The following is a 27,848-nucleotide window of genomic DNA, read 5'->3' on the forward strand; positions in this document are numbered from 1 at the left end:
ATTAGGAATCCACGTTGCTGGGAAGAACTTTGTGCTCAGACTTGTTGCACCATAATCTGCATTTCTCTGGGAATTCACAAATGCTGGGCAGACCTGTAAAAATAAAGTTCAAAATTGATTTTTATTAAACACCAATGATCCCTGGGTGCCTCCACATTTTCAACGGTTCTGTTAATGTTTGGATGAACTCCAGTTAATTTTTTCGAATCTTTCCTGTGTGAATTACAAATGTTTAGATTCTCTTTTGGACTCTTCATCCTAAATTCAATAATGTAGTGATACTGGTTCAAAGAGGAACAGTGCTGTCATTGCAGAATTCATGCATATAAAGAGGGAATAGACATCTAATCCTATAACTCATACTTGCAGTTCTCTGTCCAGTGATTTCCAAATCTAACTTGGGCACTGTCTAGAAATTAGTGCTTTCCTGCAAGAGAAAAATTAAAATCAAGTAGCAGGTTTCTCCAGGTCTCTTTTTGGATTTCTCTGCTGCTGATTATGAATTGACACTGGGAGAGATTTGTAAACAAAGTTACTGGGGTATAACCTTGATCAAGGATAATGCACAGCTCAGTATGACTGAGAGGAAGGAAAGAAAATTTAGTGTTGCCGCCAGATAAAAAAGAAGAGTTGAATTCTTTTGGTTCTTGCCAGAACTAGGCCTGCTGTTCCCTTAAACTTTGTGCCTATAGACCATCGTTGGTGAATGTCTGGAAATAGATTCATTGGCTATTCTTTTTCCTTTAAGGTGCCTCTTAAAGCCTACCTCTATCACTTTGACTAAGCTTGCCTGAATATTTCCCTTACATGGCCAGTGTCAAATTATTTTTGGTAAAGCCAAAGCGAAGTACTTCTTAGTTTTTACTGCTTCATCAAGGCTGTATAAATCCTCAAGTTGGCAGTGGAGGAGAGGCTATCCTTTGCCTTTCTCTTCAGAAAGCGTGAAGCAATCTCCGTCCTTGTTGTTCTTTGGTACACCTCAAGTCCCAATCTTTCTTACTGCTCCATAATGAGTCTGTTATGGTGGTTACTACAGCACTGTAATATGTGTGTTAAATTATCTAGGGTTGGAAACACCTATCTTATTTCTGAGCTCCTCCTAGCTGTCACAGCGTTTCCTTTTCAACAGACTAGTGTTATGAAATCAGGGCAGGACTTATACACTTATGGGTAAGGTTTTAGGAGTGTTACTGAACAAAGAGGCTTTGGAGTGCAGCTTCATAGTTCCTTGAACATTGAGTTGCAGGTAGATGGTCCTTTAATGGTCAGTGCATTGAGTATTGGAGTTGGGAGGTCATGTTGTGGCTGTACAGGACATTGGTTAGGTCACTTTTGGAATACTGCATGCAGTTCTGGTCTCCCTGCTATAGGAAGGATGTTGTGAAACTTGAAAGGGTTCAGAAAAGATTTACAAGGATGATGCCAGATGTGGAGGGTTTGAGATCTCGGGAGAGGCTGAATAGACTGGGGCTATTTTCCCTGGAGCGTTGGAGACTGAGGGGTCACGTTACAGAAGTTTATAAAATCATGAGGTCATGGATAGGATGAATAGCCAAGGCCTTTTCCTGAGGATAGGGGAGTCCAAAACTAGAGGGCATAGGTTTAAGGTGAGAGGAAAGATTTAAAAGGGTCCCAAGGGGCAACTTTTTCATGCAGAGGGTGGTGCGTGTATGGAATGAGCCGCCAGAGGAAATGGTAGAGGCTGGTACAATTAGGACATTCAAAAGGCATCTGGATGGATATATGGATAGGAAGGTTTTAGACAAATATGGGCCAACTGCTGGCGAATAGGACTAGATTAATTTAGGATAGTTGGTCAGCAAGGATGAATTGGACCGAGGGGCCTGTTTCTGTGCCATACATCTCTGTGTCTCTGACTCTAATGGGAGAATTGCACTGGTAATCAAGCCGCACTATACCGAGCCATGCCAAAAGTGTAAATGATTTACTTAATCCTCTTTCCTCTTTATTAGTGTTATCCACGATGAAAGAGACTTTCACCTCATTGCTTCAATAAATTCTACAGTAACCTCTTATAAATTTATTTTTACGAGAATGAGAGGGTTTTTAAAACGGTACATCTAAAGTATTTCATAACTTGGTTCAGGACCTATTTTTGAATTTTGCTTAAGCATCTCCTCATCCCAGTACGTCCTCATACACGTACTACAATACCAGTTGTATGAACTTTGTATCAGAAATGTGAAAACCTTTGTGAATTTGGAGTATTAGTTTTTGGTCTTTCTCTACACTTTATCTGTCTGTGTCTGTGTACCTGTGTCTATTTTAGTGTTTGTCTTTCTTTCATTTTTCAAGCAGAGTGAGTACAGGTCAGTGCCTATCTTCTCAGTCAGTAGCTCAACTACATTATTCTACATCCTGTGTGTTAGCTTACATAAATGTCTGTGCAAGTTATCCAACTAAGTGTCATGTAACTACATCAGACAACTGCATAAGGGGTTATTCTCATTCTATTTGACCATGTACTGCAGTGGATGCTGATACTAAGGATGCTGGATATCTTTTTGATAGCTTCTTCTTGTTAAGTCTTCCTGGCTTGAAATTCACATTAGATATTCATGTATTTTCAATTTAAACAAGAGTATAACAACTCAATCAAACTTGCTGGATTTGCAAACTTGGAATTCCAGTAATTGATGAGTTGGGGTGGTAAATTGCTCTAGAGAAAGCCATGGCATTGAGGGCATTTAGCCTTTTTTAAAATCAAATTCAAATTGCGCCTCCTGCCACGGTGGGATTCAAATCTGGGTCCCCAGAACATTACCTAAGTCTCTGGATTAATGGCCACAAGGCCACTTCCTATCCTTGGTGGAGAGTGAAACAAGGAGTGGTATGCTCTGTGCCAACATGGATGATTCTGAAAAGCTGTAAGTTCTTCTGATAGGCCAAGAAGCCAAGTTGGTTTGTGAATATCAATCCACAACCAATGTAGTATGAGGCTGACAAAAACTCCGAGAGAGCTTGTAGCATTTTGAGGGGTGGATCAGGAAAGTACACAAACCTTGTGAACAGAGCAAGAAGACAGACAGCTGCCCTTCACATCTCAACTTTGTCTCTAAAACATCAAGCTGATGTTTTTGCATTCTAACAGCTTGACCAGTGAATTGTATGTGATTAGGAACCAAAAAATCAATGACAGCTCAACTCTTACATTATTGAGGCCATCAATCGGAAGCAGGAATAAAAGCAACAGTGGTTGGAGGCAGTGGTTACTGGTTGGTAAAATACAACTGAGGACTCTGCTTGAGCTGTGGTTTTGGTTGTTGCATTTGTTTTGCTCATTCATAAAGTATAATTTCATCGACTTTAAACGATTCGCAGACTTGTCAAAATGATACTGTGCAAATATTAAGGGGACGTGTTAACCTTAGTCCCCACTTAAACAGTGGTAGTGTCAATTTTGTTTGGTTTGATATACCAGAAAAAATTCTTCTGGCAGCTGAAACGAAAGACAGACAGCCAAATCAAATCAGCCTCCCTATTCCTGTATTTGTAACACAGTAAAATGAACACATTCAATGGCCCTCAAAATTAATCTCAATGGTTCCTAACCAGAATTTCTGATTATTCAGTACCAGAATTTGTGAATAACCAATACCCAGATACCAGATTTATAGCTTAAACAAAAGATTTAACAATTTATTAATAATGCAGTAGCTTTATCAGAGCAAAATTAAACCACAAGGTAATCTAATTAATGTCTAGGACTTAAACCCAATTTTCTTCAATTCTTGACTTCCACTCTCTCTCAAAGGCAGACAGACAGACAAACAGACGTGGTTAAGAGATAAATCAAAACAATAAAATAAATGAGATATAACTGGCCAGTTCATTGAAGCAGACTGCATGATCCCCATCTCAGGCTTATAGGATTATATCTTGTTTTATTTCTGAAGCCATTGTTGCATATAACTAGCTTCCAGTACGATCCAAGGAATATTCGCATAATACTTATAACTGAGATTCTGTTATCTGAACTTTCAGTAAATTGATAATGGGAGGACAATCAGGGACCAGTCAAACCTCTGTGCTGTAGCTTTCACAGGCATAATCCTTTTGACTTGAATACAGTTGAAAAATCAGTTCAGACTTTGGTTTCTCTTTAGACACATAAAAACTGCAGATGCTGGAATCCAGGTAGACAAACAGGAGGTTGGAAGAACACAGCAAGCCAGGCAGCATCTGGAGGAAAAGAGCAGTCAATGTTTTGGGTATTACCCTTTTTCAGTCCTGAGGCCCGAGGCCCTAGTTAGCATTCAGCATCTGACACCTGTCTGAGCATAATGCAGCTCCAGAAATGTCTAGAGGGTTCTTTGAACAAGAATAAACCTGTAATTAACTTCCAAACCACAAATGATAAAAATAAAGAAAAATCAGCAAGGGTTCTAACCCCTGGTCTGCTCAACTTGCTGACATCATTACTACAGTAGAACTAGTCCTGCCCTTGATTTAGCGCAAGATTTAAACTACCAACTGATAGCTTTCTGATTTATTGGTGAATAGCCACAGCTCACAGCAAATGGTGAGAGAAAATAAATGGGCTTTCTTTCGGCTCTAGGTGTTTTTTTTAAAGTAGTAAAACATACACCACCTCCCTCTTCAGAAGTCCAAAGGCACTTGCCTATCTGATTCACACCCACAAAGTGTTCACCTACTTAGGAACCAGTCACAACATTGTCATTGACAATGACAAATTCACAGACCAAGCAACTACTGGTTGCTAGCTGAATCCTTTTCCTATTTCCGTCTCCATCGAAAATACAGAAAAATAAAAAGATACGGTTTTTACATAGGGTTCATGCCTAATCGGGTCTGATACGTTGCAGTTTATTTTACAGAAAACTGTAAATCAATTTGAAAAGTAGGATGCTCAATTATTTGTTTGCACATGAAGCATTTGAGCGAGTTGGTGGCATGTAGTGTTTGGAACACATTGCATTCAGTGCCTGAAGTTGTTGGTTTACATGGTGATGCATTGCAGTAAAAACATGTATTCCAAGTGTGTAACTAGTCAAGACTTTAAGTCTTTTTTCTAAAGAAGAGTCCCGACCCGAAACGTCAGCTTTCCTGCTCATCTGATGCAGCCTGGCCTGCTGTGTTCCTGCAGCTCCACACTGTGTTATCTCAGACTCCAGCATCGGCAGTTTTTACTATCTCCAAGACTTTAAGTCTGCTTTATTCAAATTAGAACTGGATTCTTGCTTTTGACAAAATCATTCTATTAAAGGAATTGGATACCAGCCCAGACTTGCCAGGTTAAATTAAACGGTTAGAATAGTCTACTTCATCTCTCTCTCTGTTGGATTACATCAAACCTACCCAAGCAAAACATCAGGAAGTATACTGACAATTTAAGAAATTCCTGCTGGTTTTGTGCACTTCTCAATTATAATTGACAGTGTTTTGGAAACTAATCAATTCTGCAGTTTATTGTACTGTATTTAGATCTGTAATACTATGCACTTCGTAGAATGCATTGGAAAAGTCATTCTTTGTTAATGTAAATGCTGTGTTGTGTTCAAATCATATAGTTCTGAATTTGGGTGTTAAATGAAAGTTTTAAGTATATATCTACCATAGTGTTAAACTTAGCCCCTGATTAAACCATATGTATGACTTTCAGTTTGCAACATATAATAGAAATATGTGGCATCTCTACTTCTGTCACACATATTTCACTGGTCTGTTGTGGGAGAAAGGGAATTGGTATTTCCTTGAAAAGGAAGAATTTGCAGGGCAATGAGGAGAAAAGCAAAAGAATGGGACTAATTTTCTTTTAAAGAACTAATGTAGATATGATGAGCCAAATGGCTACCTTTTGTCATATTTGATTCTAGACTGTTCCTTGTTCATCTCCTGAAGCTGGCAGCACATGCTGTGTGCAACTCCTCTGGCAACAAAAAGCTACAATACATGTGTGCAAGTCTAAATAGTAAGCATTAATTGGGAGGAGGAGATTGAATTCTTTCTCAGTACAAAAATTTAATGAGGGCCTCCTTGTGGCAGGCCATGAATGAACAGAACTAAGCAGCCATTATTATTTAATGCTGGAATATTCTGCCTAAAAGTCTCTTATCTATGGTTCACAGCTGCCCAGGGAACAGCTCAGAGCAGCTCTTCGTTTTCAAATAATGTAAGAGGCTAAGCACCTGCCGACTTATAACCTATTAACCATCCTGTCAAACAGCCGCAACCATCTGTGGAACAGAAAACCTGAAATACGCTGGCTGACAGGCCATTTGTTTCCTTTTTTCTCTTCTGAATTCCTCATTGTTGAGTGGAGAAACAAGATATGGTTTACATGGGTTACAGTCAATAGAGCCACACACAGAATTACACAAGCATGCTTCTGATGCTCTTATAACTTAAGGTGTTTGCATTGGTTAAGGTTTTCCTGTACTTGCATAGATTTAGAGCTTGCATTATTCCCTGTGTTTATAGTTGCAGCTAGTTCTTCTGTGAATAATACATCTCTGAATTTCCACTTTTGTTCACCTAGGCACTACAGACTCTGTTGCTCTTGCATTATCACACAAATTGAAGTTGTCATTCCGCTGCACCCTACCCTATTTTATTCTTTCCCACAGGTGTTGCTCTCCTTGGAGCAAAAGAGATTGAGGGGAGATTTGATTGAGATAATCAACATTATGAAAGGTTTAGGTAAGGTAGGCAAAGAAAATCTGTTCCCATCAGCTAATTGTGCGATAACTAGGGGACACCGATTTGAGAACAACAGATGCAAGGGAAAGGTGTGAGATTTTTTTTAATCAATGTGTGGTCAAGGTCTGGACCACACTACCTTTGAGGATGAAGGAAGAGGAAAGATCAGTGATTTCATAAGGAAGTTAGATGGACACTTGAGACAAATCAACTTGCAGAGTTACGGGCATAGATTAAGGGAATGGAATGAAATGGATTGAAAAACCAGCCTCTCTAACTCTGAAACCAAAGAATTCCTTGCCATCTGTCTTCCTTCCTTCTACAATTCATGGGTGTTCAGAATCAATGATTTATCACACCTTTTCTCCTACTTTAGCTAGCTTTAATGATATATTTTGCTATAAAGCTGGATTTCTTGGAAAACATAATCAAGGCAGAATGGTGGCTTGCAAAACAAACCACGTAAATTGGTGGATGTACAAAATGTAAGGAATGTCATGTTAGAAGTTTTGCTTTGACTCTGTTAATTCCTGTTAAAATCCCGTTACTTCTTACCCCTCTGTTTTCTTACAGCTGCAGTTAACTTGGCGAAACTGAAGCTATTCAGACATTATTATGTTATGGTAGGTTGAAGTTTTTTTCTCTTGAAATGATCAAAGGGAAACAATGTTGCCAGGGTAAGCAATCGAATAAAAACAGTGCTCCGTGGCCTCAATGTTTACTGGGGCAGGAACGATGGTTGGGGAAACTTAGAAATGCAGGGTATTTTTCCAGGTTGCTACCCCAATTGATGATTTTGGCTGCCTGTCAGGAAAAGAAGAATCAAGAATAAGTTACAGCTGATTGATGTTATTAATCTGGAAAGGGTACAAAAAAGATTTACAAGGATTTTACCAAGACTGGAAGGTTTGAGTTATAAGCAGAGGCTGGATAGGATGGGGCTTTCCCCCTCCAGAGCATAGGAAGCTGAGGGGTGACCTTATAGTAGTTTATAAAATAATGAGGGGCATGGATAAGGTGAATAGCCAAGTACTTTCCCCACGGTTAGGGGAGTCCAAAACTAGAGGCCATAAGTTTTTAAGGTGAAAGGGTAGGATTTAAAAGGGACCTGGGGATCAGTTTTTTCATGCAGAACGTGATGCGTGAACAGAACGAGCTGCCACAGGAAGTGGTAGAAATGGGTACAATTACAACAAATAAAAGACATTTGTACCAGTACGTGGATAGAAGGGTTTAGAGGGATATGGGCCAAGTGCAAACAAATGGGACTGGTTCAGTTTAGGAAACCTGGTCAGCATGGACAAGTTGGGTCGAAGAGCCTGTTTCCATGCTGTATGCCTCTATTACTCTATGATGAGCAACTAAGTGTAGTTGAGGATGGGATGAGTGGGAGGCTGACTGATTGTGAGGGGTGAGTCATTGGTGGGGAAAGCTGGAATTAGGGACGTTCTTGGAGATTGGAGGCATTTACAGGGTAGATTGCTGTACCTGGTGGAAACGCTCCTGCTTTTCTTGGCTGTAAAAGCACTTAACGTTTTGGAATCAGTATCTCTTAGTTGCAAGGCTTCCCGTGGCCTGAGAAACCTGAATGACCACAGTAAGAAATTCAAACCTTGTTAAAATAATGGCACACAGCCCCTTTAAAAGGTCTCAGTGACCAATGCACCTCTTAAGAACGGGTTCATCATGTCCCTCATCCCATGTCGATTAAAACTGGAAACAGGCGAATTTAAGGAGAGTTGGATTCTTCTTTGAAATTTTAAACATGTTTAAATAACTTGCATTGGTTTCTCTCTTTCCTTTCTGTCTGTCTATCCCTACCAACTCAACTCATATACCTTTTTCAGATCACACAATCCCACCTCCCCCCACCTCCAACCTCAAACCTAACATTTATCCCAGTGTTTTAGATTTCAGATCAATTGTTTAGGTCTTTACAAACATCTGTTTGAGCCAAATGGCCTCAATTTCTTCCTCTAAATGCCCAGCTGTTTCAACACAGTTCTTTGTATTGTAAGGCAGCTAGATCCCCGTGGAATTTGCTTGCTGACTGGGACTGGAATTTATGGTATTTGGGTTACTGTTGCACATTCTAAGCTGCTTTATTTTTGCATCTATTACTGGTGTAATAGTGCTGCTTAATATAGAAACACAAAAAATAGGTGCAGAAGTATGCCATTCAGCCCTTCAAGCCTACTCCACCATTAGGTACGATTGTCGCTGATCTTTCATCTCAATACCCTGTTACTACTTTTACATAGAAACTTTCCGCTCTTCAAACCTGCTCCGCCATTCTTCACGATCATGGCTGATTGTCCAACTCAGTAGTCTAATCCTGCTTCCTCTCCATAGTCTTTGATCTCATTCGCCCCAAGGGTTTTGGCATCAATTACTTTCTATGGTAATGAATTCCACAGGCTCACCACACTTTGGGTGAAGAAATGTCTCCTCAACTACCCCGAATCCTCATGCTGTGAGCCTTTGCTGTGGACACATCCACCATTGGGAACATCATCCCTGCATCTACCCTGTCTAGTCCTGTTAGAATTTTATAAGTCTCTATGAGATTCCCCCCCACCTCATTCATCTGAACTCGCGAAAACAATCCCAACCTAGTCAGTCCTGCCATCCCCGGAATCAGCCTGGTAAACCTTCGCTGCACTCCCTTGAGAGCAAGAGCATCCTTCCTCAGAACAGAAGACCAAAACTGCATGCAGTATTCCAGGTGTGGTCTCACCAAGGCCCTGTGTAACTGCTACAACACATCCCTGTTTCTATTCTCAAAACCACTTGCAATGAAGGCCAACATACAATTTTCCTTCCTTACCGCCTGCTACCTGCTGCACCTGCATGCTTACCATCAGCGACTGGTGCACAAGGACGCCCAGGTTCCACTGCACGCTCATCTCCCAATTTACAGCCAATCAGGTATTAATCTGCCTTCTAGATTTTGCTTCCGAAGTGAATAACCTCACATTTATCTAAATTATACTGCATCTGCCAGTGATTTGCCCACTCACCCAACCTTTCGAGATTGTGCTGAAGGATCTCTGCATCCTTGTCACAGTTCACCCTCCCTGCAAACTTGGTATCATCTGCAAACTTGGAGATGTTACATTTTGTTCCCCCATCCAAATCATTGATATATATTGTGCAGCTGGGACTCCAGCTATTCGATCCCTGTGGCACCTCACTAGTTACTGCCTGCCAATTTGAAAAGGACCCATTAATTCCTACTCTTTGTTTCCTCTCTGCCAGCCAGTTTCCCATCTATCTCGATACACTTCCCCCAGTCCCATGTGCTTTAATCTTGCACATTAATCTCTTATTTTCCCCCATGCCTTTTGATTCTTTTAGCCCTAACTACTACTTGAAAAAATTTAATGTTTTGGCCTCAACTACTTTCTGTGGCAGAGAATTCCACAGGCTCACCACTTTCTTGGTGAAGAAATTTCTCCATATCTCATCTAAATAGCCTACCCTATCTTCTTAGACTGTGACTGCTGATTCTGGACTCCCCAGTCATCAGGAACATCCTTCCTGTATTTACATTTTCTGGTCCTGTTAGAATTTTATAGGTTTTTATTATGACTCCGATGAATGTAGACCTAAGTAATCCAGTCGCTCTTCATACATCAGTCCTGCCATCCCAGGAATCAGACTGCCATTCCCTCCAAAGCTAGAACATCCTTTTTCAAAATGACACTCAATACTCCAAGTGTGATGTCACCAAGTTGCTGTACAATTGTTGCATGACATCCCTGCTCTTTCTCAAATCCTTTCACCTTTGAAGGTCAACATACCATTTGCCACCTTCACTGCGTGCTGCACCTGCTTCTTACTTTTCAGTGACTGGTATGCAAGGACACCCAGGTCTCATTGCACTTTCCCTTTTCCCAATCTGTCACCAATCAGATAATAGTCCACCTTCCTGTTTTGCTCTCAAAGTGGATAAACTCTTCTTTATCCACATTATACTTCATCTGCCATGCATTTGACCACTCACTCAATTTGCCCAAGTCACACAGAAGTTTATCAGTATCACACTCTGCATCTTCATCACAGCTCACCCTCCTAACCTGCTTTGTGTTGTCTGCAAACTTGGAGATGTTACATTTTGTTATCTCATCTAAATAATTAATTCATCTTGTGAATAACTGTAGTCCGAGCACTGATCCCTGCATACCACACTAATCACTCAAATCCATTTATTTCTACTCTTTTTATTTTATGTCTGCCAACAAGTTCTCTCGCCATCTTAGTACACTACTCCAAACCCACATGTTTTACTTTTACATGCTAATCTCATATGTGGAACGTTATTGAAAATCTTCTGGATATCCATCTACACCACATCTGTTATCAACTCTACGAGTTATATCCTTGAAAAACTCCAGCAGATTTGTCAAACAAGACTTCACCTTTGAAAAATCCATGCTGGATTCTGTCCAATCCTGTCACTGTTTTCCAAATGCTGTGTTATTAAACCTTTCCCTACTACCAGTGTCATGCTAAAGAGTCTTTAATTCCCTGTTTTTCTCTGCCTCCATTTTTTTAAATATTGGGGTTGTACTAGCTATCCTCCAATCCATTGGAACTTTTCCAGAGTCTATATAATCTTGAAGGATGACCGCCAATGCATCCGTTATTTCTAGGGCTAATTCTTTAAGTGCTCTGGGATGTAAATTATTGGACCCTGGGATTTATTGACCTTTTAATTCCATCAATTTTCCCAAAACCATTTATCTACTAGTACTTTTCATAAAGGTCCTCCCTCTCATTAGATCCCATGTTTCCCAACATTTCTTGGATGTTATTTGTGTCCTCTTTGTGAAGGTAGAACCAAAGTATATGTTTAATTGCTCTGCCATCTCTTTGCTCCCCTATTATAACTACTTTGTTTCTGATTGTAAGGGACCAACATTTGTCTTCTCTGATCTTTTACTCTTCTCATATCTCAAAAAAGGAAACTACGATGGGTGAGGTGTGAGCTGGCGATGATGAACTCATATCTATAGAAGTGTTTACAATCAGTTTGTATATTGCCCACAAGTTTACTCTCATATTATACTTAATGTTTATTAATCAATCTTTTTGACCTCCTTTGGTGAAATCTAAACAATTCCCAATCTTCAGGTCTGCTTTTTTTTGGTCAATTTGTATTTGCCTTCCTTTGTATCTAATACTATCCCTAATTTCCCTTATTAGCTATAGTCAGCCTATCTTCCCATTTTATTTTTATGTCAGACAGAAATAAACAATTATCGCAGTTTGTCCATGTGTTCTTTAAATGTTTGTCATTGCCTAACTTCCGCCATCCCTTGAAGTAACATTCCCCAGTTTATCATCGCCAGCTCACACCTCACCCATCGTAGTTTCCTTTTTTGAGATTCAGGACCCTAGTCTCAGAATTATCCATATCACCCTCCATCTTAAGGAAGAATTCTATCGTATTATGGTCACTTTTCTCGGGAGGCCCTACACAGGCAAATTGCTAATTTCTTTCTCATGACACAATATCCAGTTCTCTAGTTGCTTCCTCAATGTAATGGTCTAGAAAACCATACTATGCGCACTCCAGGGATTCCTCCTTATTGGTATTTTTACTGATTTGATTTGCCCAATCTGTACGCAGGTTAAATTACTCATAATTATAGCTACCTATATTGCTTGTGTTTCTAATTACCTGTTTAATGGCTTCCGCAACATCGCCACTACAGTTTGAGGGCCTGTATACAACCCCTACTATTGTTTTCTGGCCCTTGGCGTTTCTAAACTCTTCCCATATAGATTCCACTTTACCAGAGCTAATATCCTTCCTCACTGTTGCGTTATTGCTCTTTAACCAGCAATGCTACCCCACCTCCTTTTTGTCTGTCCTCCATAAAAACTGAATACCCTTCAAGCTACAACTCCTGGAATGTGGGAATGACATTCAGATCCCTCTCTGGACCCCTGCAGCCATATTTCAACTAACCCAAACTATATAATTCCCACTTATATCTATTTACATTACTATTTCATCGTATTGCCTATGCACCGTGCATTAAGACACACAGCCTTGAGGCTTGTGTTTTAACATTCTTAGTCATAGAATCATAGAATCCCTACATGATGGAAGCAGGCCATTCAGCCCATCAAATCCATACTGACCCCACCGAAGAGCATCTGACCCAGACCCCACCCCCCACCTTATCCCTATAATCCTGAGTTTCCTATGGCTAATCCATCTAGCCTACACATCTCTAGATACTATGAACAATTTTGCATGGACAGTCCACTTAAACTGCAGATCTTTGGACTATGAGAGGAAACCAAAGTACCCAGAAGAAACAAACGCAGACACTGGAGAATGTGCAAACTCCCCACAGAGTTGTCTAAGGGTGGAATCGATCCTGGATTCCTGGCACTGTGAGGCAGCAGTGCTACCCGCTGATCCACCATGCCACCCCTTAGACTTGCTTGCATGATTTTCCTCTGTGGCCCCTTTTGATTTCTACCCTTCAATTCTCTGCTTATCACTTTTCTTATTTCCTATTCTGTTTTGTTTTTGGCCTGTTTTGCTCTTCTCTGTTTCCTTGCATAGATTCCCAATTCCTTGCCATTTTAATTCAAACCTTCCCATGTGGGCCAAATGCAGGCAAGTGGGACTAGTTTAGTTTGGAAAACTTGGTCTGCGTGGACTAGTTGGACCGAAGTGTCTGCTTCTGTGCTGTATGACTGTGATTGAATCCCCCATTTCTGTAGCCTTCCTATGCTTATTCCTCCTTTGGTGTGCAGCTGGGCCAACTCTGGTGCAACAAATTTGGCTGTTGTTACTTTCCGTTGAGACCGTCCCCCGAACTGTATCCAAAGCAGTATATCTGTTTTGCAGGAGAGTAGCCACAGGGGATTTTTTCAATTCCTGCCTCATCCTCTTACTCTGCCTGGTGGTCTTCCATTCCCTCCCTGCCTGTGGAGTGTTTACCTGCACAGTCACCACTCCTATATGCTGTCCACAATGCTCTAAGCCTCACAGATGCTCCACAGTGTCCCCAGACACTGCTTCAGCTTTGAAACTTGGACTTCCAGGAACTGCAGCCAGAGACAGATCCTGCACACATTCTGGTCCCTAGCGCCGACTTCCCATATAGGGTTCTGTGCCTTACCCTTTTAATCTGCACATTTCAATTTCCCTAAAAGTCAAATAATATGAATTACTCTTGTGTTCTCCTTCTCTGAGATGCTGCACTATTGCCCTTACAAACTTTAAACCCAAAATGAAGACCTTACAAACTATAAGTGATGAAAATAGGACATATGCCCATCCAACCTTACTCATCCACACAGCTGCTATAAGCTCTACATATAAGTTCTGTAAGACTGATATTAAAATGTGTTTTAATTAACTAATTCTATGAAGATCATTAAGCCCACTCCCAAGTATAAATGTCTGCATCCTTGCTTCTCTAGAGGTTTTACCCATTAAATAGATTCCTGGACCAAGAAGACTGGTTTGAGAGATTAATAGGATTTTAAAAATTGTGACCTTTAATTTACTTTCCATCTTTTAAGTTGCTTTGCAGGAATAGAGAGCTCCAGGTATAATGAAAACGAAAAAAGAACGTTGCTCTGGTGAAAATGGATCTCTGTATGTTAGTTAACAGTATATACCAGGTTAAGGTCCTTTAGTTGGTTTACCATTCTTAATTTGTCTGACAGGTTACACCCTTTTTATCTTCCCTCACTCAAAAGTATACATTCACAATGGAAATCTTTAGAGGCATCAGTTTAACAATATCACGTTCAAGTAATTGTCCTGGACAATTGAGTCTCAAAAATGAATGTCAGCAGTGTACTCAACCATGAACTTTGCTCATTTTTTAACTAATGACTACCCGTGTGCTCTCTTCAGTTGGGGACTACTGGATAATAATCAGAAGCAGGTATTTAAGTGATTTATTTCTACTTAGGACTCAGGTACTGCAGTCTATTCTAGTAGCTGCAGTACCTGCCCAACTGAAATCAACTATTCCCCATTGAACTGAGTTCACATTTAGAGTGATGAGTTTTGAAGGACACAGCTGTAAAACTGTAAACTGGGCAATGCATTCAGCAGCTGACACAGTAACTCTAGTACCTAATTAAACTTTTAATGTTTTGAATCGAGATCCCATACATCATATGTTTAACGTTTTTAGATTATTAATTTCAGAGAATCCCATAACTCATTTCTTTGGTATTCCTGTGGTACCCCATTTTATCATAATAGTTCCCACTAGTTAATTTAAGTGATAAATAGCATTTAAATGAGGAACACATTCAGCTAAGTTTGTCTGTCATATTGATATTCTTTAAATGCAAATTTGCTTCTTTGTGTTTCAGATTGTGTGTTACATTTATTTTACACGGATCATAGCAATTCTGATCAAAATCATTGTGCCTTTCCAGTGGAAATGGCTCTATCAGGTGAGTATACTCACCATTTATTTATTGTAATCTTGCTGTAATCTGTGCAGAAATAAAGATAACTTAGTCATGGAGTTCTAATTCAATTAAAATCTAGAAAATTGATTAGTTTTGTAATACTGTACAGGATTTCCATTGTGTCAAGAGAGAAAGGAAGTGTGAAGAAGGTGGTGATATCATATTGTGTCTTACTGCTGTTTTGGAAGATGATTACAGCACATATGGCCAATCTTTATCCATCTAGAAACATCCTAAAAAGCAAATAGAGTAACATTCGATTCTTTATTCAATGATCTCAAACGTTCTTAGATTTGCTTGTCTATCCATTCCATTTATTGAGTGCTCTGTGTGATACACTTGTTGCTGATGCATGTCTTAAATTAGATTTTTATTAGTTTGATTCCCTATTTTTTCATACTCTCTATCTAGATTCACCTCTCTCATAAATGAAACAAAGAATTGTGGATACTGGAGATATGAAAAAACACAAAACCAGAATTTACTGGAAAAGCTCAACAGATCTGGCAACATTTGTGGAGAGAAAACAGAATTGGGTCCCATGACCATACTTCTGAAGTAACTTAAGCTAACTGTTTTCTCCCACAGACCTGCTGACTTTCTCCAGTAATTTCCATTTTTGTTTGTTTTACCTTTTCCATAATATATAGTTTCTTCTTTGATTCAGCAGGGTTATTTCCCAGCCAACTTCCTATCAAGACTGAAGAGTCTACGTTTTTCCTCCTAACTCAGACCCTTGACACAGAGAGACCAGCTCAGAGATCTTTGCGCTGCCTACAGATTTTCTTCTGTGTTTTATTGACTGAATTGGATAGGGTATTCAGGAAGGGTCATTGGACCCGAAACATCAACTCTGATCTTTTCTTCACAGTTGCTGCCAGACCTGCTAAGCTTCCAGCAACTTCTGTTTTTGTTCCTGATTTACAGCATCCGTAGTTCTTTCGGTTTTTATCAGGGTATTCAGGGTGTCTGACTGGAGGACTGTCAGTTTTGAGTTATTTTTAATCAACCTGTTCAGAGTTGTTATCACATATTTCTGGAGCAGGTGGAACATGAACCCAGGCCTTCTGACTCAGAGGTAGGAATACCGTCACTGTATCACAAGAGACCCATACTTGTCAGTTTTGATTGCAACTTCCTTGGCTGTGTTCTGGTGATATCGTTCAATTTCGTTTGGCTCATTTGATTAGTTGCTGGCCATGTTGAATCCATGAAGATTCTGAGATATTTTTCACCTCCTTCATTGGTTATTATGGTATTATTCATGAAGTACATTTTTTGTCCAGTTTGCCATCCTAGATGATGACTTTACACTTTTCAGTTTTAAAATTAATTTGCCAGTTTATATAATTTATCAACTCATTCTGTAATTTCTGGGCAGTCTTCCCTGGTATAGTGGTCCAAGGCAGCAGTTCTGAAGGGGTTCAAGTCCCATCTGCTCCAAATGTATGTAACAACAGCTCTGAACATATTGATTGGAAAATATCAAACATGAAAATGTTATTAAAAAACTGTTAGATGACATTGGAGTAATTATGCAGTAACACACCATTGAAACTGAAATACATTTCTATTGTAGAAAGAGAAACATATTTTGAATATTAAACTAATTTTATGTCCTTTCGTAATTAGATTAATTTAGAAATCAGCCCTTAAATAATGACTTTCTATATCACTAATTCTGTAGGATCTACTCATTTTACTGAAAGCAGTGTCTTTCTGAATTTAATTAAATTTATTTCTAATGGTACATTTAATTACAAAATTAGCTTTCCCTTATAATTGATATTTCTCACAGGGACAAAGCAACATGTCCTGTTTTATGAGGCGGTTGGAACCTATAGTGCACCTTCAGAGGGAGAAAACCCTTTTCATTTGGGAGACTATCATGTTTCCTGAGTTTACAGATTCCTGGATAACAGAAGTGCAAGTCATGAATGTCATGTTCATTCTTTGAATGCCCATAGTTTATCTCTGTTATGGCATTGTGCCATTCTTCCAGCTGTCCAATTTCCCCTAAATGACATAACTTCCTTTGTTTGACGTTTTTTTTTTATTTGAAGAGTCAGGTGTTTTCTACAATTATCTTGCCAAGTCTCCCAATTTGGGACTGGTTTGCCCACCCTTTTAAATTAAGAGGTTGGGTAACCTAGGCCCAGGCCTGTGCTGAAATAATTGTAATGGAGGCAGCTCAAGCAGTATCACAAAACATATGATTGAAGTTCAGTAAAAGTCACGCCCTAAAGATGATCCTCAATCTTGTAGCTTAGAGGGCACAACATTGGGGAAGAAGGAAGAAATATCAGCATCTGGCACCTGGTTGTGATGGGGTCTTCTTTAGGTAAATATGCTCCCACCAAACTCTTCTAATAATAGTCTACGGGGCTTGCTAGTATTAGATTTTTTAAAATTGTCTCAAAGAATGTGGACATCTCTGGGTAGCCAGTATTTATTGCTTGTCCCTATTTGCCCCTGAGAATGTGGTGATTAGCTGCCTCCTTGAACGCAATCTGTGTGCTGTAGGTAGACCCACAATGCTGTCAAGGAGGGAATTCAAAATTTTGACAAAGCAACACTGAAGGAGCTGCAATATATTTCCAAGTCAGGATAGTGAGTGGCTTGGACGGGAACTTACAGGTGATGGGTGTTTTCATGTATCTGCTGCCCTTAGATGGTAGGGGTCATGGGTTTAGAAAGTCCTGTCTAAGGACCTTGGTGAATTTCTGCAGCACATCTGGTAGACCATGCATATTGCTGATATTGAACGTCAGTGGTGGAGGGGGTAGATCCTTGTGGATGTAGTGCCAATCAAATGAGCTGCATTGTCCTGTATGGTGTCAAGCTGCTTGAGTATTATTGCAGCTGCACTAATCCAGGCCAGTGGGTGTATTCCATCACACTCCTGACTTGTGCCTTATAGATGGTTGACCGGCTTTGGATGTGAGTTACGCACTTTGGTTTTCCTAACCTCTGACCTGATCTTATAGCCACTGTATTTATGTGGTGAGAACAGTTGAGTTTCTGGTCAATGGTAACTCCGAGGATGTTGTTAGGGGATTCAGTGATGGTAACACCATCAATGTCAAGGGCTGATGGTGAGGTTGTCTCATATTAGAGATGGTCATTGCTTGGCATTTCTGTGGCGTGAATGTTAATTGTTACTTGCCACTTGTCAGTCCAAGCCTGGATATTGTCCAGATCTTGTTGTATTTGACTATGGACTATTTCAGTATATAAGGAGCCATGAAGGGTGCTGAACATCGGCAAACATCCCCATTTCTGACGTTATGATTTCATTGATGAAGCAGCTGAAAATGGTTGGCCAGAGGACACTACTCTGAGGAGCTCCTGCAGACATGTCCTGCAACTGAGATAACTGACCTCCAACAACTACAACCATCTTCCTGTGAAGTAATAACCACTAATAAGTCCATAAGACCATAAGGTTTAGAAGCAAATTAGACCATTTGGCCCATCAAGACTGCTCCATCATTCTTTGACAAGAGGCACATACTTACGTAACAAAAGGTTATTGTAAAATAACAAATTACGTTAGCTTAAGACTGATTAAGTATATTAACACTAGGTAAGAGATATTGTTATCTTCCAAGAGATTGTTACTAATTCTTTGGAATTCCCTTCTTCAAAATGCAATGGATGCAGGGTTTTTAAGTGTTTTTAAGGCAGATGTTGGTAGATTCTTGAATACCAAGTTGTTGAAAGGTTATCAGGAATATATGGAATGAGGAATACAGCTGAGGTTAAAATCAGATCAGCCACAATCTTATTGAGTGATGGTGCAGGCTTCAAAGCCAAGTGACCTTTTCTAAGTTCCTTGTTCATATGTTCATATCGATGCTATACGTTTGTAGATCTAACTAATAACTGGAGTATACTAAAACTGACTAGCTTGTCCCAGTGACTTCTTCCAAAGTTGTCTGTTTACTCTTTCTGGCCAACTGCTTTTTCCAACAGATTTAAGGAACACAACATATCTAGCAACAGAGTTAGTGAAAGATAGCAAGAACTGCAGATGCAGGAGTCAGAGTCAGTGTGGAGCTGGAGAAACACAGCAGGTCAGGCAACATCAGAGGAGCAGGAAAGTTGACATTTTGGGTTTATACCCTTCATCACGATGAAGAATTTAAACCTGAAGCATCGACTTTCCAACTCCTGATGCTGCCTGACCTGCTGTGTTCCTCCAGCTCCACACTGTATACAGTTAGTGAGAACCACTTACTTTGTATTGCATAGTTTTTTTTATATCAAGGGACCTAAGTGTTTGAGGGGTGAAAAAGGCATTTTTGGCAAATGGATTTCATTTAGTATAAATTCCCCCTTTTTATGTTGTGAAAATTTTAGAAAGAATTGTTGTACCAAAAATCCATATCACTGTTTTCTGATCAGGATTCTATTAATTTTAGTTCCTGGACGAACTTGCCACGCTTGTGTTCTTCTGTTTGACGGGCTATAAGTTCCGACCAGCTTCAGACAATCCCTACCTTCAACTACCTCAGAATGAGGAAGATGTAGAGATGGATGAAGTGTAAGTACTTTCAGCTCAAAGTTTTATTTTTGACTAAACTGTTGGTTTATGGATAGTTATTTCTGGAGTGAGGATTAGGGGTAGCAGGAGAAAGAATGAATGGAGCAAAATTTTTCTTCTACTTTCACAGCATAGTGGTCATGATTGATCAGAGTGAAAAGGACTTAGCTAGGCCAGTGCACCACAAACTTGAGATGCTAGAGATACTGAAGTCCGTAAAGTCTTTACTTAAGCTATTAGCTCCTGCAGCAATGAATGTGAAACTGATTTTATCTTAGATAATTACAACAAATTTGAATTGTTGTGCCCCAGTTTGGTCCAGTAGAGTTTGTTTTATTTCGTTTTAAGAAGACGGGTCATGTTTGGAGGGGAAGCTTTACAAGCCATGATTTTCATATCAAGTACAAGTAATAATGCAAAGTGAATTCCACTGTGTTTTCCAACTGGGGAGGGAACAGAGGGGAATGATGGTATGTAAAGAGATTACACGGGCTAAACAGGTTTCAATTCTAACCCTATTTCCAGAATGTCACTGGGTTGGGCTATTTTTGTAGCTGTATATTTAGGAGCTTTCAGAAATCTAACATTTTTTGATTTGATATGATGATCCCAACATGATGTGTGATCAACCAATTAATTATTATTAAGTTATTATTAGGTGCTGATTTCCACTTCTAGAATTACACCTTGAAACTGATGGTTATTGTTTGTCAGTTGGGTGTGGTGCAGGCATCATTAATAACACTAACATGTATGGTTCACCTGTGTGAATTCTGTGTCGTACAAAATGAAGTGGAATTTTACAAATTAATGCCAAATTCCTCTTTCGCTCTGAGGAGGGTTACCTCCCAGAAAAAAAACAACTTCAGACAAAGCAAGGTTGCCAATTTTAAAAATGCTGTTAAAGGGAAGGCCACAGGGCAGAGGGAGGGGCAGGCAAGCTACAGAGTGAAAATTAAAAATTGGATGTTTTACAAAAACGTGGAGAAACTGGTAAAACTGTGGAAAAAGTTCAATATTGTAAAAGCAAACCTGGAAGAAGACACTGGTGTATACCTGCGCAGTGGTATTATGTATCTAGCTGTCAAATAAACACACAATCACCATAAAACTATGAAACCTCAGTAAAAATTGCACTCCTAAAGAAGATTGTCAGCCTTGAAGCTGTGGAGGTGAGTAACAGCTGGGGATAGGAAAGAAATTAAGAGACACTGCAGATCTTGTATCAGAGAAATGGTGGAAACCGTTTACTTTGTGTTTTTTGAAATATTAAGGGATGCACTCATTTGAATTTTTTTTCTAATTTTTAGGGATTGAATTTCACTTAGTATAAATTTTCTGATGAAATTGATAGGTTGGGTGTGATGTCCTCAATTGTAAAATTATTTTCATGACGCCATTTACAGATATTACAAGGTTTCCAAATGGAGCAAGATTGATGTACATTTTGTGTGAAAATTTCACCCTATTTTCAGTATCTAGTAGATACTGTTTTGGTGCTGTTGATTTCTTTTACTACGTTCATATTGCTTAAACCATTCAATATTTTATCCATACCTTCAGTGCTTTCATGTCATTTTAGCTTGAGTTTCTTTGTTCATAGTTCACCTCTTTACACTGAAACTCATTAATGTTATTTTTGTTTCACCATTCTCAATGCATGTGCATCACTTGTTAAAGTGCATTGTCCACAGTTGTGTATTATATGTCAATTGTATTCTAACAGGTGCATTATGAAATCTCAGCCTAAGCCCTATTGATTTATTTCTGTGTTGTTCTGCCCGTGTGTTTAACTTTCATTTTGAATTCCTGTTAACATTTTGGAGAGTTGATGCTGCTATTTGGCCCTGATGCTGCTTGGTTGCTTCTAAAGTATCCATGTCCTGAGCATTGTAAACTTAGCACACTTATTCCACCAAAAAGTATTTAGCAGTTTTCAATTTAATTGACCTTTTTATCAGTTTCACAACTAATTTAAATCCTTTTGCTCTTGTTATTTTAATGTTGTGTCTACAGATTTGACAGACTTAGAATTGGCTTCTACACCTCAGTCATTTAATGTAAAATAGAAATAACAGGTTTCAGGCGCTGACCTCACAATTTTCTATCCAGCAGCTGTACCTTTTGTCAAATCCACTGCATTTCTTTAGCCATGATCTATTCTCGATTCTCATGGTTTTGCTTTTATCAGAAGTCTCGGTGGAACTTTTCTGTGTCTAAATAAGCTACATACTTGTAATCTGAAATAAGATAATGAAATTTAAGAAGCAAAACTTTGCCTTCTAAGTTTATATTTCATATGAAGCTCTTTCTGTACTGATACTCTTCCAGTCAATGCCATTACAAGCATTTTCATTAGTCTATATTTCTTTTGCTTCTGTAACAACCCTCATCTTTTTTAACATGATTTCACCTCAATCCTGTGAAATGTTATTATTTGAAAGTTGTCTCTTAAAATTCACCACAACTCTGAATCCCTGTTGATTTTAAATGGAAAAGCAAGGAGTAATATTTACCAAAAAATAAAATATTTTTTAATGGGCCCAGGGCAGATATAGTTTGCTGAATAAGATGTCAGAACACACAGTTTAAGGAAACATAACCTAAGTGTCTTACACCTATTATGATCCCAGCTGATGTTATTACCAGACAAATCAAATCACAGCCACGAATCTGGCTTGATGTATCACATCTTGATTTGTTTTGTTTTGAACAAAGTGGTCGCTTATGAAACATAAGCATGCAGTACTGCAGATTTTTCTTTACCAATAAAACAGAAGGTTATCAACAAAATAAATGAATATTAAATACAATCAAGCAAATCTCTACTACAAAAAGTGGAAGATTTTTAAACATGAAGTAAAAGTATATTCCCAAAACACTCCTTTATAAATTGTAAAGAAACAAAGCAACATTTAAGTAGTACAAAAACACACTCCTGGTACAGTACCCTAAAAGGCACTCATACAATACTCATGCCAGAGTCACTGTATCTAACATCACAACAGGTTTAAGTCACTTGTGACTTCCACTTTTAGACTGGAACTGCAGATAGCTTCTTCCTCAATTATGCACTTGCTTAAATGTACTCAGCTTCAAGTTAACTCTTTAGGGTTTTATCCCAACACTTCTGGTCTGGGTCTCACACTAACTACTCACTTTAAGATTTATAATTTACTATATATATTTATATCCTTCCTTTCTCAGGCACACCGGTCAATACAGCCATTTTATTCCAAGGATTTCACAGGACTGCTGCATTCCGAGTGAAATAAAATCAGGAAGCGCTGGGAGAACTCTCACTTTTTAAGCTATGGGTGTTTCCCTTAAGCTTAAAAAGAATAAGATCCAGACCCCATCAGCAAACCTTGAGACATTACTATTTACCTTGCTGGAGCTCAAAACAAGTTAAAATAAAATCCCATTTGTGGTGCAGAAAATCACTTCACTCTAAAGCCAAGCTTCAAAAAATGTCTTTAAAAGAAACTACAGTGGCTACAGAAAAACTTAGACATGAAATATTAATTTCAGATTCACAGCCCATCAGTTACTAACTCCAAAAAAAATGGAAGCCCAAAGTTACATAAATAGTGTCAAAAATATAAACAACGTCTCACAGTTTACATCAGACACCAAAATGTGATAGCTACATGTATACTGCAGTGAGTTAACAGTACACAAAGGCTGGTGCTTGAACCTGATGTATTGGGTACTTCTGTGAATCTGCATTTCTTTCTCTCTCTAAGCAACTTATTAAAAGAAATTCTAAACTGTTCAGATTTTAAAACAACGAAGTGTTTGTTGTGATGGAGATCGTTGATTTATATATTTTTTAATATCATTTTTTACATGTGGGTCAGTGACATATGTTTTCTGTGTTCTCAAGTTAATAACTAACTTGTAATCATTTCTGTAGCCACAGTGATTACTTTTAAAACTGTTAGAGGTGACTGCTTTGGCATCTAATGGGCTTTTGTTTACCTGAGGATGTTTTATCATATAGCAAAGCATATGTGTGCTCTGGACTTTGGGTGTTTCTCCTAAGCTTAAAAAAATTTAGGTACAAGGGAGAGACATTTCTTTTAGTTTTACTTTGTTTTGGACAGTTCTCTGAAGCCCTTGGATATAACAGTTGAATAAGACAATGTTTCTGAGAAGTGGAGAATTTAGTAATGCTAGATTACGTCAGACTAAGTAGTTAGTGATAAGTCTGAAACCTGAAGTGTTAGGATAAAACCCTGAAGAGGATACTTGAAGTCGAGTACATTAAGCTCATGTGTTTCCAGTCTAGGAGTTAAAGTACCTCAGGCCTATCAGTGCGTTAGGAAAAGATTTTTTTTGGTGTGTGTACTATACATGGGGGTGCTTTTGTTTTGGAATTTTTAAGGGGAAGTTTGGGATTAATGAGACTATACTTTTCCTGTGTATTTAAAAGTATTCAAATATGTGTTTAATTTAGATAAATGTAAAGTGTTGCATTTTGGCAGGACTTATACAGTTGCAGGGCAGGACTTGTACAGTTAATGACATTGGTGAGGCCTCTTCTAGAGTACTGCGTCCAGTTATGGTGTCCCTGTTATAGGAAAAATATTATTAAGCTGGAGAAGGCTCAGAAGAGATTTACCAGGATGTTGCCAAATGGAGAGTTTGAGTTAAAAGGAGAGGCAGGATAGGCTTGGACTTTTTTCACTCGAGTGTAGGAGGTTGAGAGGTGATCCTCTGGAGGTTTATAACACAATGAGGGGTATAGATAAGGTGGATGGCAGGTGTCTTTTCCCTAGGTTGGGAGATTTCAAGGGTAGGGGCATAGTTTTAAAGACGAGATGAGAAAGATTTGTAGAAGACATGGGGGCAATTTTTTTACACAGAGAGTGGTTTGTGTGTGAAAAAAACTTCAAGAGGAAGTGGGAGATGCCACTAAAGGCATTTAAAGTACATGAAAAAGAAATGTTTGGAGATATGGTCTAAGCATAGTCAGGTGGGAGTAGTTTAATTTGGGATTATGGTCAGCATGAACTGGTTGGACTTGAAGGGTATGTTCCCATGATGTTTGACTTTGATGGGTCCCTGGGAAGTATTGCCAAACAAAGAGACCTAGGGGTGCAGGTGCATAGTTTCTTGAAAGTGGAGTTGCAGGTAGACAGGGTGGTGAAGAAGGCGTTCAGCATGCTTGCCTTCATTGGTCAGAATATTTAGTTATAGGAGTTGGGGAGTCATGTTGCGGCTGAACGAGACATTGGTGAGGCCACTTTAGGAATACTGCATTCAATTCTGGTCTCCCTTCTATAGGAAGGATGTTGTTAAACTCCAGAGGGTGCAGAAAAAATATACAAGGATGTTGCCAGGACTGGAGAGTATGAATTATAGGATGAGGCTGAATAGGCTGAGGCTTTTTTCCCTGAAACATTGGAAGCTGAGGGGGGACCTTTTATAATGGTTTACAAAATCATGAGGTGCAGAATAGGGTGAATAGCCATGGTTTTTCCCTAGGGTGGGAGTGTCCAAAACTAGAGGGCATATGTTTAAGGTGAGAGGAGAAAAAGTTTAAAAGAAACTGAGAATCAACTTTTTCAACCGGACTAAGTCAGATTGGGGTGTCTGGTCGGCATGGACGAGTTGGACTGAAGAGTCTGTTCTGTGCTGTATGACTCTGTCATAAGTAAATAGTATTTATTTTATTGTATCATGATTTGTTTTGGTTAATAAACTTTTGTTTTATTGTTGAAACAAAATCTGCAGCGTTGCATTCTTATGAGAGAACACGTTATTAAAACCAAAACAAATTATGATCTAATAAGCCAGGTTTGTGTCTCCGACCTGACTTGTCCAGTAATAACATCAGGTGGGATTTTAACACTATGTTGACACGTCAGTTGCAGTTTTATTCTCTCATTGCTTCATTTCATGATAAGTGCACTGATGAATTTGTGATGTCAGCACTGATTGTGGTGCCATGTAAACTTTAGATGGCTAGGCAAACATTGCACAGAGCACAATGAGTTAATTGTGCAATTTAATTGTACAACATTTCTCTGCTGATGTGTAAGTAGGAGATAGAAGTTGCCCTGACATGATTTTCTATGATGGGGTGCAAGCTTTGCATGCCTCCATATGTTCATTTTAATGAAGCAATTTGGTTAATATAATTTGTCTTTCTTATTGAGCAAAGCAGAAATGTCAAGCGTTAGTCTGAGTTGCAGTTATTTGCTGGAGTGTGAATCGTCTTCAGTCTGCCTGTTGTGCAAATCTTTATTATGTAAATGGTTTCCTGCTCATGCTGTTACATTCCCTGATTTAAAAACAGAATTGCTGAAAAAAACACAGCAGGTCTGATTGGATCTGAAAGAGGAAAAGCAAGTTTAATATTATGGTTTAAGATTCTTCATTTTCTAGTTTTAATTTGGAAAAGCAGTATTTTCAGCTTTGCTTTTTAATCCAGCCTGGTTACATACTGTTTAATTTTCTGTGAATGTGTTTTCTCTTGTCTCCTAAGCAGTGCAGCATTTGGTTGTCTCTGGGCCAGAGAGGCTAAATAGTCTGCTGCCAGAGCTGTGACAAATGCTGCTGTGGATTAAGCACTAAGACGAACTTGCTCAAACCTGAAATTTGCTGAGACTATAAACTTCAGTCACTGACAGACTCTGCTGAGCCACAGAAAGGTTACAGCATAAAGAGGCTATTCAAAAGAAGGGTCTAGGCCCGAAACGTCAGCTTTCCTGCTCCTCTGATGTTGCTTGGCCTACTGTGTTCATCCAGCTCTACGCCTTGTTATCTCTATTTAAGATCCTCATCATTTTTAACATCTTAATTAAATCATCCATCAGCCTCCTCTGTTCTGAGGGAAACAACTTACCGATCTTGCTTCAAAGCTGCAATTTTAAAGCCCTGGTAACAGTCTTGTAAATCTCCTCTGATAGCTTTTGAGAGCAATCATGTTCTACCTGTCATGTGGTGCCCAGAACCAGATGAAAAGCTTCTGCTGTTGCCAAACCAGTTTATTATGTAATTCCAGCATTACACCCCTGCTTTTGTATTCAGTACCTCTCCGAATCAAGGAAAACATCCCATACGACTTCATTATCAACTTATCTATCTATCCAACCACCTTCAGGGTCCTGCAGATATGCACTTTAGGGGTTTTCATTTCCTGTATCCTTGTCCATATCCTCCCACTTGTGTGTGCCCTTGTTTTGTTTACTGTCCCCAACTGCATAACCTTTCATTTCTCCAATTAGAATTGATCTGCCAGTTTTCTATCCACTCAATCAAACCAATGATAACACCCTGCTGTTGAAAGCCATCCTCTTCACTATCAACTGCCTGACCAGTTTTTGTCATCTGCAAATTTCTGAACCATGTGTCCCACTTTATCTCTATGGGGTTGCGGTCTATTTTCCTCCATTCCTTTGGAAATTTAGAAAAATGGTAAAAATTTCTGCAGTATTCCCAAGGTTATTGTATCTGCATCAATGGTGTAATAACCGAGTCTTTTAGACTCACTAGTCCACAAAACAAGTCGGAACATATTTTTGACGTTGGAGGATCCTATAGGTTTTCATCATCATTTTGAATTTATATCACACTTTGAATGTAGTAAAATGTCTCAAAGGGCTTTACATAAGTACAATATGGTAGAACAAATTTTGACATCAAGCTAGTGGTCGAGATAGTTGGACAGATGACCAAAAGCTTGGATCTGAGCCAACAATTGCCTGAGGCTGAACCAGATTGTTTGCAGATGAGATAACAAGGTGTAGAGCTGGATGAACACAGCAGGCCAAGCAACATCAGAGGAGCAGGAAAGCTGATGTTTCGGGTGTAGACCCTTCTTCAGAAATGCAGATAAGCTGTAGCATGGGCTGAATCAGGTGATATTATAAAAAGTAGGCAGTCTTGGTGGTTGAGCAGTTGTGTGACTTAATACGCAGCTTGGAGCCAAATACAGGACCAAGATTGTGAACAGTCTGATTCATTCAGCTAGTTGTCAGGCAAAAGAATGGCATTTGCAGGTGGAGAATGGAGTTTGTGGTGGGGACCAAACACAGTGAGCTGGATATTGTGTATGCCTGGCAAGTGTATGTGGTCTTTGCTCTGAACCTAGTACTCTGGCTTCTTGTTGACACACCTACTCTGAGAAGTCACCTATCTCTTCACC

At 39.2% G+C, this 27,848-nt stretch overlaps 1 protein-coding gene across 3 annotated transcripts in view; it reads left to right on the forward strand.

Moving 5' to 3' along the window:
- The window catches only part of gpr107 (G protein-coupled receptor 107), a 127,709-nt gene that overhangs the window by 50,231 nt on the left and 49,630 nt on the right, over nt 1–27,848 (forward strand). For 2 of the 3 annotated variants that reach the window (XM_048613512.1, XM_020531225.2), the window contains exons 15-17: nt 7,255–7,304; nt 15,046–15,129; nt 19,572–19,693. The exons of the other annotated variant lie outside the window; for it this stretch is intronic. In XM_048613512.1, coding sequence (XP_048469469.1) covers nt 7,255–7,304; nt 15,046–15,129; nt 19,572–19,693 — 256 coding nt within the window. The remainder of the gene's footprint in view (nt 1–7,254; nt 7,305–15,045; nt 15,130–19,571; nt 19,694–27,848) is intronic. 3 annotated transcript variants of the gene reach the window in all.

The sequence above is a fragment of the Rhincodon typus genome, chromosome 28, assembly GCF_021869965.1.
Source record: "Rhincodon typus isolate 14 chromosome 28, sRhiTyp1.1, whole genome shotgun sequence".
NCBI lineage: Eukaryota > Metazoa > Chordata > Chondrichthyes > Orectolobiformes > Rhincodontidae > Rhincodon > Rhincodon typus.